Source organism: Mustelus asterias, chromosome 26 (assembly GCF_964213995.1).
Source record: "Mustelus asterias chromosome 26, sMusAst1.hap1.1, whole genome shotgun sequence".
Lineage (NCBI taxonomy): Eukaryota > Metazoa > Chordata > Chondrichthyes > Carcharhiniformes > Triakidae > Mustelus > Mustelus asterias.
Genome location: NC_135826.1, coordinates 42,790,173 through 42,808,083, shown reverse-complemented (window position 1 = coordinate 42,808,083; position 17,911 = coordinate 42,790,173). Strand labels below are relative to the sequence as shown.

Below are 17,911 nucleotides of genomic sequence, written 5' to 3'. Positions count from 1 at the left end.
GAAGAAAAAGAAAGACAAATGTTTAGTAAGTTCCTTTCACAACCTTAGGATGTCCCATTCATTTTACAACCAATTAAATGCTTGTTGAAGTTTGCAGTCACTATTGTACAGGTAAATACAGCAGCCTATTTGCACACCACAGTTTTCACAAGCAGAGAGGAACAGGACTGCACCACTTTAAGTGATGTCATCGGTTGATCTGGACACCAAAAGAACCAAACTGATCTTCAAATAATGCATTGGGATCTTTTAAATCCAACTAAAATAGCAGCTGGGATCTTCACTGAAATGTCTCATCTGGAGAACGGACTCGTACAGTGCAGCACTCCCTCGGTACTGTAACGGAGTGCCAACCTGGGTTATATGTACAAGGCTCTGAATTCGGACTTGAGCCCACAAATTTCTGGCGCAGATGTGCGTGGGAGTTTCTTCCCCAATGGAACAGCATGTATGAATTTTGTTTCTTCTGCCCACATCAGGACACTGTCATACAATTAGTGCTAGATTATTCAAGAGTGAAATGAGGAAGCACTAGACAATACAGGCCTGATGTTAAAACTTAAAACAAACTTAAAGAATTCAACTGAGGCAAGACTTTTTACAAAGTGTTATTTTGCACACGGTAGTACCATAGCAAAAAGGTCACGATTAGAGTCTCTAGGTCAAGTTTTGAATTGTTGCGAGCAAGAGCAAAGGCACAACGTCAAATACTGGGGGCCAGGGAGTGAGAGCACTGGGGTGAAAGAGAAACAAAGAACAGTACAGCACAGGAACAGGCCCTTCGGCCCATCAAGCTTGCTCTGACACATGACGCCTTTCTAAACTAAAGACCTTTTGGCTCTACATGGTCCGTATCCCTCTATTCCCCGCCTGTTCAGGCACATGTCAAGATGCCTCAAACTATTGCTGTTGTATCTGTTTCCATCATCTCCTCTGGTAGCACATTCCAGGCACTTGCCACCCTCTTTTTAAAAAAAAACTTGCCTCTCACATCCCCTTTAAACTTCCCCCTTTTACCTTAAACAAAGACCATAAATACCATATTAACATGAATAGATCATTCATTGGAACATAGGCCTTCAGCTCTTCAAGCTTGTTGCACTATTTGATAAGATCATGACTAATCTGATTGTGGTCTCAACTCCACCTTCCTGTTTGTCCCCATAAATCTCGAGTCCCTTGTCGATCAAAAATCTAGCTACCTCAGCCATGAATACATTCAATGACCCATTGCCTTCTATGACCTTCTGGGGAAATGAGTTCCACAGACTAACAACCTTCAAAAAAATTTCTCCTCATCTCCATCTTAAAAGGGAGAGCTCTAAATTTTAAACCATGTCTCCTGGTTCTGAGCTCACCACAAGAGTAAACATCTTCCATTATTGACCCTATCAAGTCCCCTCAGGATTTTATATGTTTCAATAAGATCACCCCCTGACCTTGGGGCGGCACAGTGGCTAGCACTGCTGCCTCACAGCACCAAGGACCCAGGTTTGATTCCTGTCTTGGGTCACTGTCTGTGCGGAGTTTGCACACACTACCTGTGTCTGCGTGCATTCCCTCCGGGTGCTCCAGTTTTCTCCCAAGGTCTGAAAGACATGCTGGTTAGGTGCATTGGTCATGCTAAATTCTCCCTCAGTGTCATGAACAGGCGCTGGAGTGTGGCGACTAGGGGATTTTCACAGTTACTTCATTGCAGTGTCAATGTAAGCCTACTTGTGACTTTCACCTTTCTCATTTTTCAAAACTCCAATAGACATAGGCCCAGCCTGTTCATCCTTTCTTTAGAAGATACGCCCTTCAACCCAGGAATAAGTTGTGATCCACTAATGGAATTATATTCTTTTTCAAATAAGGAGACCAAACCTCTAAACAATGTCCTTAGGTGGTCAGGTTATTAGCCATAATCCACAAGGGTCCAGAGGCATCTCTCTCTATTGGAGATGAGAGAGAGATAGTTGATTATATAATTGAAATGCATAATTCCATATCGAGCAAGGAGCAGACAATGAGGCAGATGCCAAGTCTGCCTCAGCCAGAATTGAACCTACTTTGTTGACATTATTCAGAATCAGACACTAACCATCCATCCAAGGCAGACCCGCCCCTCCCCCTCCCGATTCTCTTCCCAAACAAAATCCCATCTACTTCCACCCAGAAAGCTTTGATTGACCCAATGTGCACAGCCGTTTGGGGGCAGATTTTCCCGAATTCCACCAGCTTGTATTATCTAGTGCTTCCTCATTTCACTCTTGAATAATCTAGCCCTAATTGTATGACAGTGTCCTCTCTGCTTTGGATTACCTTCAAGACACATGACAACGCAGAATCGCTGAGCAGAAATTGATAGTCAAGTTCCGCACACGAGGACGGCCTCAACCGGGATCTTGGGTTCATGTCACACTATCTGTAACCCCCACGACTTGCCTGGGCTTGCAGAATCTCACTAACTGTCCTGGCTGGAGGCAATACACACCTCTTTAACCTGTGCTTAACCCTCTCTCCACTCACATTGTCTGTACCTTTAAGACTTGATTACCTGTAAAGACTCGCATTCCAACCATTATTTTGTAAATTGAGTTTATGTCTATATATGCCCTGTTTGTGAAACACAACTCCTCACTCACCTGAAGAAGGAGCGACACTCCGAAAGCTTGTGCTACCAAATAAACCTGTTGGACTTCTTACTTGGATTAACCCACCAGAAGAAGCAGATTCTCTTTTTCTCTACCCCATCAGATTATTTCATCATTTGAAACATCTCAATTAGATCACCTGGTGACAATAGCCATAATCCAATGGTTCATAGGCATCTCTCTCTATTAGAGAGATGAGAGAGAGAGAGACAGCTGATTATGTAATTGAAACGCACAGCTCCATAATCGAGCATGGAGCATTCAATGAGGCAGGTGCCAAGTGTGCCTCAGCCAGAATTGAACCTACACTCTCTGTGTCTGCGTGGGTTTCCTCCGGATGCTCCGCCTTCCTCCCACAGTCCCAAAAATGTGTGGGTTAGGTGGATTGGCCATGCTAAATTGACCCTAGTGTCAGGGGGATTAGCGGGGCAAATATGTGGGGTTACGCAAATAGGGCCTGAGTGAGAGTGTGGTCAATGCAGACTCGATGGGCTGAATGGCCACCTTCTGCAGTGTAGGGATTCTATAGGATATTGTGCCATTTAGAAATGCATATTAATCATGTTTCTTTCCAGGTTTTTTCATGCAGCTCCAAGCATTTTACTGGCACCGTTTTGTCTGTAAACGGTGTCCTCTAATTGTTACTGAAGTAACATAACGGACATCACGTTTATTTTTAATTTGGCATAATGCAGTGTCCTGGAGCTTTATGATCATTTGTAATTGTTGGGTGGAGCATGATTGACAGGTCAGGTGCTGCCTGGGGACAGTTCCCCCCCCCCCCCCCGCCCCCCCCACACAGAAAAATCCAAGATTTTAGTTTCATTTTTCTCAGGTCTTGTTTGGATACAAGACAGAAAGCAGTGACTATTGTTACCCCCACCCCCCCCCTTCCTGGAGTTGAAAATTCTGCTGTCTGTGAATTTCTGTTAGAAGCTACTGGAAGAAGGCAGTGTGTTTCTGAATCTCTCTCTCTCTCTTCAGGGGTGTGCTGTAAGTTCCAGAACTGGGAAGCCGCAGAGATTTGGGCAGGTGACCAAAATTCAAGGGACCAATTCACAGCAGGTGTTAAAAAGCTGCAAAATCCAGCATCACGTGAGCAGACTTGCTTTTTTTGTGACAAGTCTAGAGAGAGATGCATGTTTGTGGGTGTCGTTTGACTTGGATCATAGTTAGCTGGCTACTAAGGTTTATATTATATCTTGTTTGATTCTTGTAATTGGTAAAAGTTATGCTAATTTTCCTTATTTTAACTGTGTTCGTAAATAAACTTTGTTTGATAAAAGCTTCCTAGCGGGTCACTTGGAGCATACCTGGAGTGAAATACCTTACGCTCACCCTAATGCCAAATTCAAATGTAAAACTTAGGGTCTAGGCTAGCTTCATAAAACACGTTGGAGTTTCTGGCCTGGGTCATAACAACCCACAGACTTGAGCACATAATCCAAGCCAACACTTTGGAAAGTACTGTACTGTTGGAGATGTTCTCTTTAGTTTAAGACATTAAATCGAGACCTCATCTGTCCTCTTAGGTGGATGTAAATCAATCCACGGCCACCATTCTGAAGAAGAGCAGGGGAGTTCTTCTGAGAGACCTGGCCCTGGCCAATATTTATCACCAAAACAAAGTATTACTTGCTCACCATCGCACAGCAATTCAGAGGATCTTGCTGAGTGCAAAATGGCCTTTGTTTCCTTCATTACAACAGTGACTACACTTCAAAAGAATTTTAGTATCTGTACAGCACATTGGGATATTCTGAGATCACGAAAAGTTCTATGTAAATGCAAGAGTTTCTTTAAGTAGTCTCACCCTTTAACCCTGGGTACCAGAACACAAATCTGGTTAACAGTTTACATTACTTTTTACTGCACAAAGAGTGGCTTCTCACTAAAGCTACGCAATCTGTTTGAAAAGCATATTAAAATAAACTTACTTAATCGACACAAGGCAAGGACATACTTATAACTCTCGCCATTTCTGCAGATTCCACACACCAGTGCTACCTCCCTCCTCTCACTCCAGTCCGGCAAAGTTGGAGGTGTCACAGCTAATTTCTTTTTTCAAATGTCTTGCAAAACCTATCCACCTCTAATCAAATCTCTTGGACCAAGCTCTCAGACAGCTCTCCTAGTTACTCCCCTCCATCACGTGAGCAGTTTTGGGCCTCGTATCTAATGAAGGACGTGCTGGCCTTGGAAAGGGTCCAGAAGAGGTTCACAAAAATGATCCCTGGAATGAAGAGCTTGTCGTTTGAGGAACGGTTGAGGACTCTGGGTCTGTACTCGTTGAAATTTAGAAGGATGAGGGGGGGATCTTATTGAAACTTACAGGAAACTGCTAGACCTGGATAGAGTGGGCGTGGAAAGGATGTTTCCACTAGTAGGAAAAACTAGAACCAGAGGGCACAACCTCAGGGTAAAGGGACGATCCTTTAAAATAGAGATGAGGAGGAATTTCTTCAACCAGAGCAGTGAATCTGTGGAACTCTTTGCCGCAGAAGGCAGTGGAGGCCAGGTCATTGAGTGTCTTTAAGACAGAGATAGAAACGTTCTTGATTAATAAGGGGATCAGGTGTTATGAGGAAAAGGCAGGAGAATGGGGATGAGAAAAAAATCAGCCATGATTGAATGGCGGAGCAGACTCAATGGGCCGAGTGGCCTAATTCTGCTCCTATGTCTTATGATCTCATGATTCAACAACTGTTTTTCCTTTGTGAAGTCTCTTGGGACACAAACCAACACTGCTGTGTGAAGAATTGTCCAGTGTGCATTTATAGTGCTTCTGTGCACCTCCTCAGAACACACCAAAGTGCTGCACAGACAAATTATTTCTGAAGCATAGTCATTGTTTTGTAAACAAATGCAGACCCAATTTGCACACAGCAAGCTCCCACAGATAACAAAGCAACAACTGAGTAGTTCTTTGTTGGTGTTTTGCTGGAGGATGGAACGTTAGCCAATGCACTGGGCAGACCCATTCAAATACTGTTTTGACAGTTCTAATATCTGATGCAATGCAACCACCTTATAATGTTGAAACTAAGTTCTGGATTTTGCTCCCTTCCTCTCTCTCTCCTTAACAATGCTCCTTAATTCTACTCCTTTGAGCAAGATTTGGGTCACCTGCCCAAATATCTCATGGTTCAGTATTAAATTCCGTTTGACAATGCTTCTGTGAAGTGCCTTGAATAGCTTTAGCATAAAGTCACTATTTAAAGGCAAGTTATTACCACATTGCGGTCAGTTCCAATACTCGTCAGTTGCAAGTCTCAAACTTTTAACCAAACACACCAGTGAAATGTTGAGTGGGGTGCACTGTGCATTTACAATTGGGTTCGTATAGAATCTAGGTGCCGGCAGCATTTCTTAAGACTTTTCACCCCTGCCATAGCACTGGTTCACCTTGCCCGTCATTTCCACAGAGAGAGATCGCTGAAGATGTGAGGTCACGTTTCCCATTAACAGCTAAAATCACTGACATAATTTGTGATGTAAAACAAACTACAAACAGCAGCCTCTGGATTATTTGACAGAAGCTGCAGACAACGGCTCAACTTCAGCATGGAAACATACACCACGGAGAGAGGCCATTCAGCCCACCATGCCTGTGCTGATTCTACAGAAGAACTATCCAATTAGTCCCCCTCCTTCTGTACTTTCCCCATAACTTTTTAAATTCATTCATGGGATGTGGGCGTCGCTGGCCGGGCCAGCAATTATTGCCCACTCCGGAGGGCATTTATGAATCAACCACACTGCTGTGGATCTGGAGTCACAAGTAGGCCAGACCAGGTAAGGGCAGCAGATTTCCTTCCCTAAAGTACATTCGTGAACCAGATGGGTTTTTACGACAATTGACAATGGTTTCATGGTCATCATTAGACTTCCAATCCCAGATTTTTATTGGATTCAAATTTTAACAACCTGCCACCTGGGTCCCCAGAGCATTACGCTGGGTCTCTGGATTTCTAGTCCAGCGACAATACCACTACGCCACTGCCTCCCCCATAACCCTGCAAGTATTTGTTTTTCCAAGTATCTACCCAATTCCCTTTGGAAGTTGCTAATGAATTTGCTTCCACCACCCTTTCAAGCAACACATTCCAGGTGATACTCATTGCATAAAAAGAAATTTCTATCTCACACCAGGCTGGTTTACCACTTATGTTAAAATCTGTGTTCTCTTTGTCAACTCTCTTCCCAATGGAGACAATTTCTGCTCATCTGCTCTCATGAAAACTCTTTGGAGTTTGAACTTGTCCACTGAATCTTCCCTTAGCCTGCTCTGTCATGAGGATAACAATCCCAGCTTCCCATAAAACGGAGCTCCCTGATCCCTAGTAAAGCTCCTCTGCATCCTCCCAAGACTTTGACATCCTTCATAAGATGCGGTGACCAAAATGGGACACAATGCTCCAGCTGAGACAACAGGTGATTTATGTCACTCAGTCTTTTCACAAGAGGCACTGTTCAATTATCTCTCACCAATGTGGAAATAGAGTCATAGAGGCTTAGAGCATGGAAACAGGCCCTTCGTCCCAACTTGTCCATGCCGCCCTTTTTTTAAAAATCCGTAAGCTAATCCCAATTGACCGCATTTGGCCCATATCCCTCTATACCCATCGTACCCATGTAACTATCTAAATGCTTTTTAAAAGACAACATTGTACCCGCCTCTACTACTACCTCTGGCAGCTTGTTCCAGACACTCACCACCCTCGGAGTGAAAGAATTGCCCCTCTGGACACTTTTGTATCTCTCCCCTCTCACCTTAAACCTCTAGTTTTAGACTCCCCTACCTTTGGGAAAAGATATTGACTTTCTAGCTGATCTGTGCCCCTCATTATTTTATAGACCTCTATAAGATCACCCCTCAGCCTCCTACGCTCCAGAGAAAAAGGTCCCTCTTTTACAAGCCTCTCTTTACAACCCAACCCATCAAGTCCCGGTAGCATCCCAGTAAATCTTTTCTGCACTCTTTCTAATTTAATAATATCCTTTCTATAATAGGGTGATCAGAACTGCACACAGTATTCCAAGTGTGGCCTTACCAATGTCTTGTACAACTTCAACAAGAGTCCAAACTCCTGTATTCAATGTTCTGACCGATGAAACCAAGCATGCCGAATGCCTTCTTCACCACTCTGTCCATCTGTGGCTCCACTTTCAAGGAGCTACGAACATGTACCCCTAGATCTCTTTGCTATGTAACTCTCCCCAATACCCTACCATTAACTGAGTAAGTCCTGCCCTGGTTCAATCTACCAAAATGCATCACCTCGCATTTGTCTAAATTAAAATCCATCTGCCATTTGATTAAAATTCCGTTGCAATTGGAGATAACTTTCTTCACTATCCACTATGCCACCAATCTTGGTGTCATCTGCAAACTTACTAACCATGCCTCCTATATTCTCATCCAAATCATTAATAGAAATGGCAACTAACAGTGGACCCAGTACTGATCCCTGAGGCACACTGCTGGTCACAGCCCTCCAGTTTGAAAAACAACCCTCTACAGCCACCCTCTGGCTTCTCTCAAGAAGCCAATTTTGTATCCATTTAGATACCTCACCCTGGATCCCGTGAGATTTAACCTTATGCAACAACCTACCATGCAGTACCTTGTCAAAGGCCTTGCTAAAGTCCATGTAGACAACATCAACTGCACTGCCCTCATCTACCTTCTTGGTTACCCCTTCAAAAAACTCAATCAAATGAGAAGCAAAACAAGCAAGGCTGCAAACTCTCAAAAATACCTTGCCGACCACAGCACCCTCAACCACTTCCCGAACTCCAATTCCAACTCCCAATCAAGTGTTCAAACATGAGGGGAGCCTTTCGAGACAGTACGAATAGGTGCTGTGGATGGATCCCACTGATTCCTATTCACTTGCTGACAGCTGTATGTGATGTCCAGGTATTCCCCCTCAACAGATACTGGCTATCCTGCTGACCATTTCTAGCATTTTCTGTTTATATTTCAGGTCTACAGTATTTTGCTTTTTCCTTTTTAATCGCTTGTTATTTTGATGTGGTCTTGTTCCTCTGGGAAATTTTCATCCCCCTCCTCTGGTGGATTAATGCTCCCCAACCAAGAACATTAACCTTGGACTGTGCTGTGTAAGTACACAAGCCAAGGCAAAGTGCAGACGTCCCTGATCCCCTGCGTTTGGGTTGGAGGCCAGTTAGTTACTGGGAAGTGAACAAAATTTGTGCCCAACAGGCAGCAAAGTATATAAATTACTGTGCGGGCCACAATTAGAACAGCACATTCAGTTTTAGGAACCATGCTTTAGAAAGGATGCTGAAGCCATGGAGAGGGTGCAGAAGGAATTCACCACTATGATACCAGGGACCGGAGTCATAAAATCTAATAAGGTATCCAAAATTTAAGTGAGTCAAGGAAAATGATCTCAATTATTTGGAGAGGGGTACCATGAGGATATCAATTTAAATTTATCAAGAGGACGAGGACAGAAATTAAGGATTTATTTTATGCAGAGGGTTTGTTGAGCTTGAAAATCAAAAGTGATGATGCGGAGTGGAAGTGGAGTAAAGGGAAAGAAGCCTTCTGACTGAATTCTGTGAAAGTTAAAAATAAAAAAACAAAAATAATCTTGGCAAAAACAGGGTAATGTCAATGCCATAGTAAATCAGGTGTGGAGTTTTGTTAGCAAATTCCATGAAAATATCAGCCTATGTACCAGCAGTAATTTAACACCTGAACTCTTAACTCATCTCTGCATATCTCACCCTTCACTACTTAACATAGACATTAATTAACAAAGAACAATACAGCACAGGAACAGGCCCTTCGGCCCTCCAAGCCCGTGCCGCTCCCTGGTCCAAACTAGACCATTCTTTTGTATCCCTCCATTCCCACTCCGTTCATATGGCTGTCTAGATAATTCTTAAACGTTCCCAGTGTGTACGCCTCCACCACCTTGCCTGGCAGCGCATTCCAGGCCCCCACCACCCTCTGCGTAAAATATGTCCTTCTGAGATCTGTGTTAAACCTCCCCCCCTTCACCTTGAACCTATGACCCCTCGTGAACGTCACCACCGACCTGGGGAAAAGCTTCCCACCGTTCACCCTATCTATGCCTTTCATAATTTTATACACCTCTATTAAGTCTCCCCTCATCCTCCGTCTTTCCAGGGAGAACAACCCCAGTTTACCCAATCTCTCCTCATAACTAAGCCCCTCCATACCAGGCAACATCCTGGTAAACCTCCTCTGTACTCTCTCCAAAGCCTCCACGTCTTTCTGGTAGTGTGGCGACCAGAACTGGACGCAGTATTCCAAATGCGGCCGAACCAACGTTCTATACATCTGCAACATCAGACCCCAACTTTTATACTCTATGCCCCGTCCTATAAAGGCAAGCATGCCATATGCCTTCTTCACCACCTTATCCACCTGTGACGTCACCTTCAAGGATCTGTTGACTTGCACACCCAGGTCCCTCTGCGTATCTACACCCTTTATGGTTCTGCCATTTATTGTATAGCTCCTCCCTATATTATTTCTACCAAAATGCATCACTTCGCATTTATCAGGATTGAACTCCATCTGCCATTTCTTTGCCCAAATTTCCAGCCTATCTATATCCTTCTGCAGCTTCTGACAATGCTCCTCACTATCTGCAAGTCCTGCCAATTTTGTGTCGTCCGCAAACTTACCGATCACCCCAGTTACACCTTCTTCCAGATCGTTTATATAAATCACAAACAGCAGAGGTCCCAATACAGAGCCCTGCGGAACACCACTAGTCAGAGGCCTCCAGCCAGAAAAAGACCCTTCCACTACCACCCTCTGTCTTCTGTGACCAAGCCACTTCCCCCTTTATCCCATGAGATCCAATCAATCCAAATCAATCAATCAATCAATCCAAACAAGTCTCCTTTAAATCAAATGAAACTCCACGAAATTAACAGGAGGGTGTGTTGGTTCACAAGCAATAATTTATTTTGTGATGGACAGTTCTCCAAATAAAGAAAGGCAATGGAATTTTTTTCCTTCAAATTAAGATTGAACAGACTGGAGTCTTTTCTCTAGAAAGAGAGGGAGGGGCTGAGGGGCGAATGACAGAGGACTTTAAAATTAAAAGCTCCCATAGGGCAAAATTCTAAAATGTTGCCACTTCTGAGAGAGTCCAAAACTACGGCTCATAAATCATAGAATACTACAGTGCAGTAAGATGCCATTTGGCACATCAAGTCTGCACCGACCACAACCCCACCCAGGCCCTATCCCCATGCATTTACCCTAGCTCGTCCCCCTGACACTAAGAGGTAATTTAGCATGGCCAGTCCACCTAACCCGCACATCTTTGGACTGTGGGAGTAAACCGGAGCACCCAGAGGAAACCCACGCAGATACGGGGAGAATGTGCAAACTCCACACAGACAGTGATCCGAGCCAAGAATTGAACCTGGGTCCCTGGCGCTGTGAGGCAGCAGTGCTAACCACTGTGCACCGTGTTGCACGGTGTATAAGATATAAGATGGTCACTAAAACATAAGATAGTCACTAATGAATCCAATAGGGAATTTGGGAGAAACTTCTTTGCCCAGTGAGTGGTGAGAATGTGGAACTCACTACCATAAAGGAGTAGTTGGGAGTGAATAGCACAAATACATTTAAGGGGAAGCTAGATGAGGACATTTGCAAGAAATGAACAGGAGGATGTTGATAGGACGAGATGAGAAAGCGTGAAGCAGAAATGCTAGCACAGGTCAGTTGGATTTAATGGTCTGTGTTTTTTTTAAGTTTTCAAACAAGAATTTATTTTACAATTGTTAGTACGGAAAAATCTGCCAAGCAGAACCCATTGCATAATTTCAACACTGAGTGAGTGCTAGATAAATATAGTTATATTCAGGGACTGGGGGCCAGAGTTTAACCCAGTGGAAATGGATGGGTTTTGAATAGATTAAAATCAGACCCTGGATCTTTGCAGAGTTTGTGATTCAAAGCACATCTCTACTGCATTGCAAATAAAAAAATATATTAATAGATAGAAAGCCAACTTTTTGTGCTTTAAAAATCTATGTAGTTAATTCCAGGAGATGCCCCATCACTCGCCACCAATCATCACAGCTTATAGCTCAGATGGCAGCTACTTGGTCCTTCGCACCTGTGCAAGCTCTTTGAAAGCGCTGCTCAATTTAACCCCACATTCCAGCTCTCTCTGATTAACTTGCAAATGAATCCTCTTCAAACACTGAATGAAAGCAAATTACTGCGGATGCTGGAATCTAAAACAAAAACGGAAAATGCTGGAAAATCTCAGCAGGTCTGACAGCAAGGGGATTTTCACATTGCAGTGTTAATGTAAGCCTACTTGTGACAATAATAACTAAATCTGTGGAAAAAGAACAGAGCTAATGTTGAGTCTGGATGACTCTTTGTTAAAGTCATCTGGCGAAGAGTCATCCAGACTCGAGGCGTTAGCTCTGTTCTCTCTTCACGGAAACTGTCAGACACATTGAATGAAAAGTCTTCTCGGAAATTGCTTGTTTCAAAACTCAATTTTCCCAAACTTTTGTCAGTGGGTTCCTCATCAGAAATAGATAAATATACCGCGTCTACAGTTCAGGAACAGGCTATTTCCACCCTATACTTGCCAGCCGCACTGCTTCACACAAGATAAACTGGATGAAAAACAGGAGTTTACATTCACTCTTGAACTAAGCTACAGAGTTCCCGCCATTGACAGTGGAAAGATACAGCAGCATACTATACATTCATGCGCAGTGCACAAAAAAAAACTTGCATTTATATACAGTGCCTTGGAGGGCCTCAGGAAATCCCAGAGTACTTTACAGAAGTAAAAAAATGTTCTTAAAATGTAACCACTGAAATTTTATACATTACAGGGGTGATTTTCCCATCCCGCTGTGCTGCTTTTGTAGCAGAGTGGGCCGGGAGAATCGAGCGGAGGCTGTTTCACACGCTCCCCCGCTGGGTGCCACGGTTCCGTGAGTGTCCCAGTGCCGGATTTCCAGCACGGTCAGCTCTGTGTCAGAAATCGGCACAGAGCTGCCTAATGTATTCACAATCTAATTTAAATACAATTTAAATGTGATTAGTGGGCTCGGGACACAAATCTCCAGGCCCATTAGTCTCTCTCCTCCCCGCCCCCCCATCCTGCCAGGTGTGGTTCACTCCAGCGGGGTTTAGTTTATCTCCCCTCTTGCAGGCAGCTGGCAGCCAACCCCGCTGGAGTGAAGGGCGGGCCATCGAGGTCCAACAGAGGGTTGGCCAGCCTGGGCCAACTCTCTGCCACAGGGGCAAAGTGCTAATGCCCAGGGGGTATCTTGGCACTGGCCACCAGGCATAGGGTAGTGCCAAGGGGACAATCTGTGGGGGTGGGGGATCCCGCTGCCTCTCTGCACTTTGGGATAAGTGAGAGAGGGAGGGAGGCTAGCGATCAGGGCTGGCCACGGGGGGGGTGAGATTTACACTAGTCTTTCTGTGCACAAAGATTTCCTAACATGAGTCCTGAATGGCCTGATTCTAATTTAAAGGTCATGTTCCCTCATCTTTGGAACCATTTTGACAAATCTCCTCCACGCCATCTCCAAGGCCATGACATCCTTCCTAAAATATGATGTTCAGAAATGGACATAATGCTCCAGCTGCGATCTAACCAAAGATTTATGGCTCTATTAACTTATTTTTTTAAAAATTCACTGCTCACACTAGATGTAAGGAAACATCACTGTATTTTATACATGACTTATATAATGTATAATGCATCGTTCTGCCGATAAAGGTGGTGTATGGTGTATCCCTTTAAGACCACATGGCCTAAAGGAAAAAAAAAATGCTCACCTTGGCTGAGAAACCTCTTGAAGATACTGTGGACAGGGGGAAGAAAAAAGTAACAGTTAGACTTGACAGTGTTACAATAGACATTCCATCAACACATATACAGAGGCTTGCATCAGGATGAATGCTGGTATCAAACACTAATAAGTCAGGTACGACATAAGGAAATCTCCCTCTAATCTTGACCCAAAAGTACCTCCGCCCACTTTCATTAACTCAGCACATCCGGCCTTAGGGCAAGTAGCTTTAATTTCTTCTCTCTCCATTCCCCACATCAGGAGACTGTTAACGGTTGGGTTGAGGCAACCGGTTCTGTGCTAAATTATAGGTGAGTTTTGTGAACTTACATTACGAAGGAAGCAGATTGAATTCCCAAATTGATGGGGAGGAATGAAAAGAAACGAGTACGAGACACAAGTACATTCAAGAGTAAATGAGTGGAGGGGGAGCGGAAATTGAGAAGAGATGGGGTTAAAAAAAAAAATAGAATATTTACAAACTGGATGCGAACCCAGGGTTCTGGGCCAATAAAGTGGGAACTCTGGTTGATTCTCCCACTTCACCCCAGCCCTGGTGCCAAACGCAGTGATCACTGGTCTACTTAGTGTAAGGATGAAGCGTCTGTATGACACACATCAGGCAGTAACTTTACCCACAACTTTGAGGCTCAAGTCTCTAGTATATTCTACAAACCAGGTTCCAGTCTGTCCATCACTACCAACATCTGAGAGTTCCACTGAACAGAGGACACATGAGTCTGCACGAAGACATTCTCCTTCACATAAATTAAACATGCAAAACACATCCAGAATAAACAGTGACTTCCATTGTGGCCACCTCCTCCTACCTTGAAATATTATTTTGGCTCTATCCAATGGTGCCACCGTTGTCTTCGCAACAGCTCCAGCAATCGCCCCCGAGATGAGGGAATTAATGATGTGTCGCTTCCCTCTCGTATCCTGGAAAGTCAGAACAAAACACACATCAAACCAGAGTGGTAACACCTTAACTTCCATTGTATAAGTTTGTGAATTTTTCAGTTCCACAGAGTGTTGGGATTTGGGAAGAAAAAAAGTTTCCAATTCAGGCATCAAGTGCAGATCATGGGTTAAAGTAAAGTTCCCTCTACACTGTCCCCGTCAAACACTCCCAGGATAGGTACAGCACGGGGTTAGATACAGAGTAAAGTTTCCTCTACACTGTCCCCATCAAACACTCCCAGGACAGGTACAGCACGGGGTTAGATACAGAGTAAAGCTCCCTCTACACTGTCCCCATCAAACACACCCAGGACAGGTACAGCACGGGGTTAGATACAGAGTAAAGTTTCCTCTACACTGTCCCCCATCAAACACTCCTAGGACAGGTACAGCACGGGGTTAGATACAGAGTAAAGTTTCCTCTACACTGTCCCAATCAAACACTCCCAGGACAGGTACAGCATTGTGTTAGATACAGAGTAAAGCTCCCTCTACACTGTCCCCCATCAAACACTCCCAGGACAGGTACAGCATTGTGTTAGATACAGAGTAAAGTTTCCTCTACACTGTCCCCCATCAAACACTCCTAGGACAGGTACAGCACGGGGTTAGATACAGAGTAAAGTTTCCTCTACACTGTCCCAATCAAACACAGTAAGAAGTTTAACAACACCAGGTTAAAGTCCAACAGGTTTATTTGGTAGCAAAAGCCACACAAGCTTTCGAGGCTCTAAGCCCCTTCTTCAGGTGAGTGGGAATTCTGTTCACAAACAGAATTTATAAAGACACAGACTCAATTTACATGAATAATGGTTGGAATGCGAATACTTACAACTAATCCAGTCTTTAAGAAACAAAACAATGGGAGTGGAGAGAGCATCAAGACAGGCTAAAAAGATGTGTATTGTCTCCAGACAAGACAGCCAGTGAAACTCTGCAGGTCCACGCAACTGTGGGAGTTACAAATATTGTGACATGAACCCAATATCCCGGTTGAGGCCGTCCTTGTGTGTGCGGAACTTGGCTATCAGTTTCTGCTCAGCGACTCTGCGCTGTCGTGTGTCGCGAAGGCCGCCTTGGAGAACGCTTACCCGAATATCAGAGGCCGAATGCCCGTGACCGCTGAAGTGCTCCCCAACAGGAAGAGAACAGTCTTGCCTGGTGATTGTCGAGCGGTGTTCATTCATCCGTTGTTTCATTCATCCGTTAAAGACTGGATTAGTTGTAAGTATTCGCATTCCAACCATTATTCATGTAAATTGAGTCTGTGTCTTTATAAATTCTGTTTGTGAACAGAATTCCCACTCACCTGAAGAAGGGGCTTAGAGCCTCGAAAGCTTGTGTGGCTTTTGCTACCAAATAAACCTGTTGGACTTTAACCTGGTGTTGTTAAACTTCTTACTGTGTTTACCCCAGTCCAACGCCGGCATCTCCACATCATGCCAATCAAACACACCCAGGACAGGTACAGCACGGGGTTAGATACAGAGTAAAGCTTCCTCTACACTAGCCAGGGTTTATTTTCCCATTGCTTGTCACTTTTAAAAAGGCAGTCCATATGGTGAAGGTACTCCTGTTAGGGTTTGAGTGCCAAGACTTTGACCCAGTGATGAAGGAGGACTGGAAATATCAGAATGGTGACTTGGAGGTGAATGTGGAGATATTGATGTTCTCATGTGCCTGCTGCCTTTGTCTCCTTGGTAGTGGAGATTGCAGGTTTAGAAGGTCCTGCCAACGGAAGCTTGGAAAATTGTTGCAGTGCATCTTGTAGATGGTGCACACTGCAGCCACAATGCATCAGTGGAAAAGCAAAACCAATCAGCAGGTCGCTAATCATGGTTAAGGCAGGAGACAGAGCCTTTCGGCTAAAACTGAAACAAAGCTAGCGAACAACACAAATAATAAAGCACATGGCTGCAGATAAGAGAGAACCTTAGTGTGAGTGCGAGTACATGTACGAGGCGGGGGGTGATGAGAAGGAGATTACAGATAGCTCCAAGAAAAATAGAGGGATTTTAACTTTCCCAACATTGACTGGGACAGCCTTAGTATTAGAGGTTTGGATGGAGAGAAATTTGTTGAGTGTATTCAGGAGGTTCTCATTCAGTAAGTGGATGGCCCGACTAGAGAGCAGGCAAAACCTGACCTCCTCTTGGGAAATAAGGGCGGGCAGGTGACAGACGTGTTAGTGAGGGACCACTTTGGGACCAGTGACCATAATTCCATTAGTTTTAAGAAAAAGCTATGGAGAACGATAGGTCTGGCCCAAGAGTTAAAATTCTAAATTGGGGCAAGGCCAATTTTGATGGTATCAGACAGGAACTTTCAAAAGCTAATTGGGGGAGTCTGTTGGCAGGCAGAGGGATGTCTGTTAAGGGGAGGCTTTCAAAAATGTATTAACAGGGTTCAAGGTAAGCACATTCCTTTTAAGAGTGAAGGGTAAGACTGGTAGACGTAGGGAACGCTGGATGACTCGGGATATTGAGGCCCTGGTCAAGAAGAAGGAGGCACATGACGTGCATAGGCAGCTGGGATCAAGGGGGGAAAAAAAGCCTCTAACAGAATCCACGATGTCTGGGACAAGGACTCAGACCTCTGCAGACATGCAGCCTAAATAAACTTAGTTTATTCAATATTTCTGTTATATTCAGTGATTATTTTATTTTGCATGCTGTTCCAACTAGAGATGCACAGTTCTGCAAATGTATGGTATGGTATTTCACCTTGTGCCAGTTCTAAAGTCGTCATATTGGTTTCTCTCTCCACAGATGCCGCCAAACGTGAATACCGCCAGCACTTTTGGTTTTTATTTCAAGTCGCACATTGTTTTTTCCAGGCAAGGAATGTCCAAAAGAACCTAACTCTGGCTTTAACATTGATTCCTATCGGAACATATCACTCACTTTAAGCCGTTTTCCTTTGCAATTTTCAGAAAGCAGCTACAACTCTAAGTGAGGACTTAAGGCAGCACAGCAATTTCTCAAAGAGCAATGTGATAATGACCAATTATTTTGGGTTCTTGAGGGATAAACATTAGAGTTCCTACTCTTCACAGTTGCTATGCAACAATGAGGCAGATCCAGCCGCTATAAATGAATGTTCCTTGGTGGTAGGATTGTCTATAAAGAACCTCTTCAAATACACAGTCAGTTACAATTGTGCCAGTGTTAAATCTATGGTGAATGCTTTCAGATTTGAAATGTTAACAGGGAGAGGCAAAGTTATTTACTGTTTAAAGCAAAAGTTTATTTATTTGTCACAAGTAAGACTTGCATTAACACTGCAAGGAAGTTGCTGTGAAATTCCCCGAGGGAGTTAATGCTTGGGAAAGTTTGTTACTTGCTTTTCAAAATCATAAATATTCCAAATTGAAATGTTCTGAAAATATATAAAATGCCTTTTGGTCCGACTGGAGTCATATCGAATACAGAAAGGGAACAAATTCTAATAAC

At 43.9% G+C, this 17,911-nt stretch overlaps 1 protein-coding gene across 3 annotated transcripts in view; it reads right to left on the bottom strand.

The window, feature by feature from the left end:
- Nucleotides 1-17,911, bottom strand: part of slc25a42 (solute carrier family 25 member 42) — a 51,258-nt gene that overhangs the window by 13,326 nt on the left and 20,021 nt on the right. For all 3 annotated transcript variants that reach the window (XR_013495548.1, XM_078198617.1, XM_078198619.1), the window contains exons 3-4: nucleotides 14,327-14,438; nucleotides 13,483-13,508 (exon numbers count right to left, since the gene is read on the bottom strand). Coding sequence is in view for 2 of the 3 variants with exons in the window: in XM_078198617.1 (XP_078054743.1) it covers nucleotides 13,483-13,508; nucleotides 14,327-14,438 (138 nt within the window). In the remaining variant the exon portion in view is untranslated. The remainder of the gene's footprint in view (nucleotides 1-13,482; nucleotides 13,509-14,326; nucleotides 14,439-17,911) is intronic.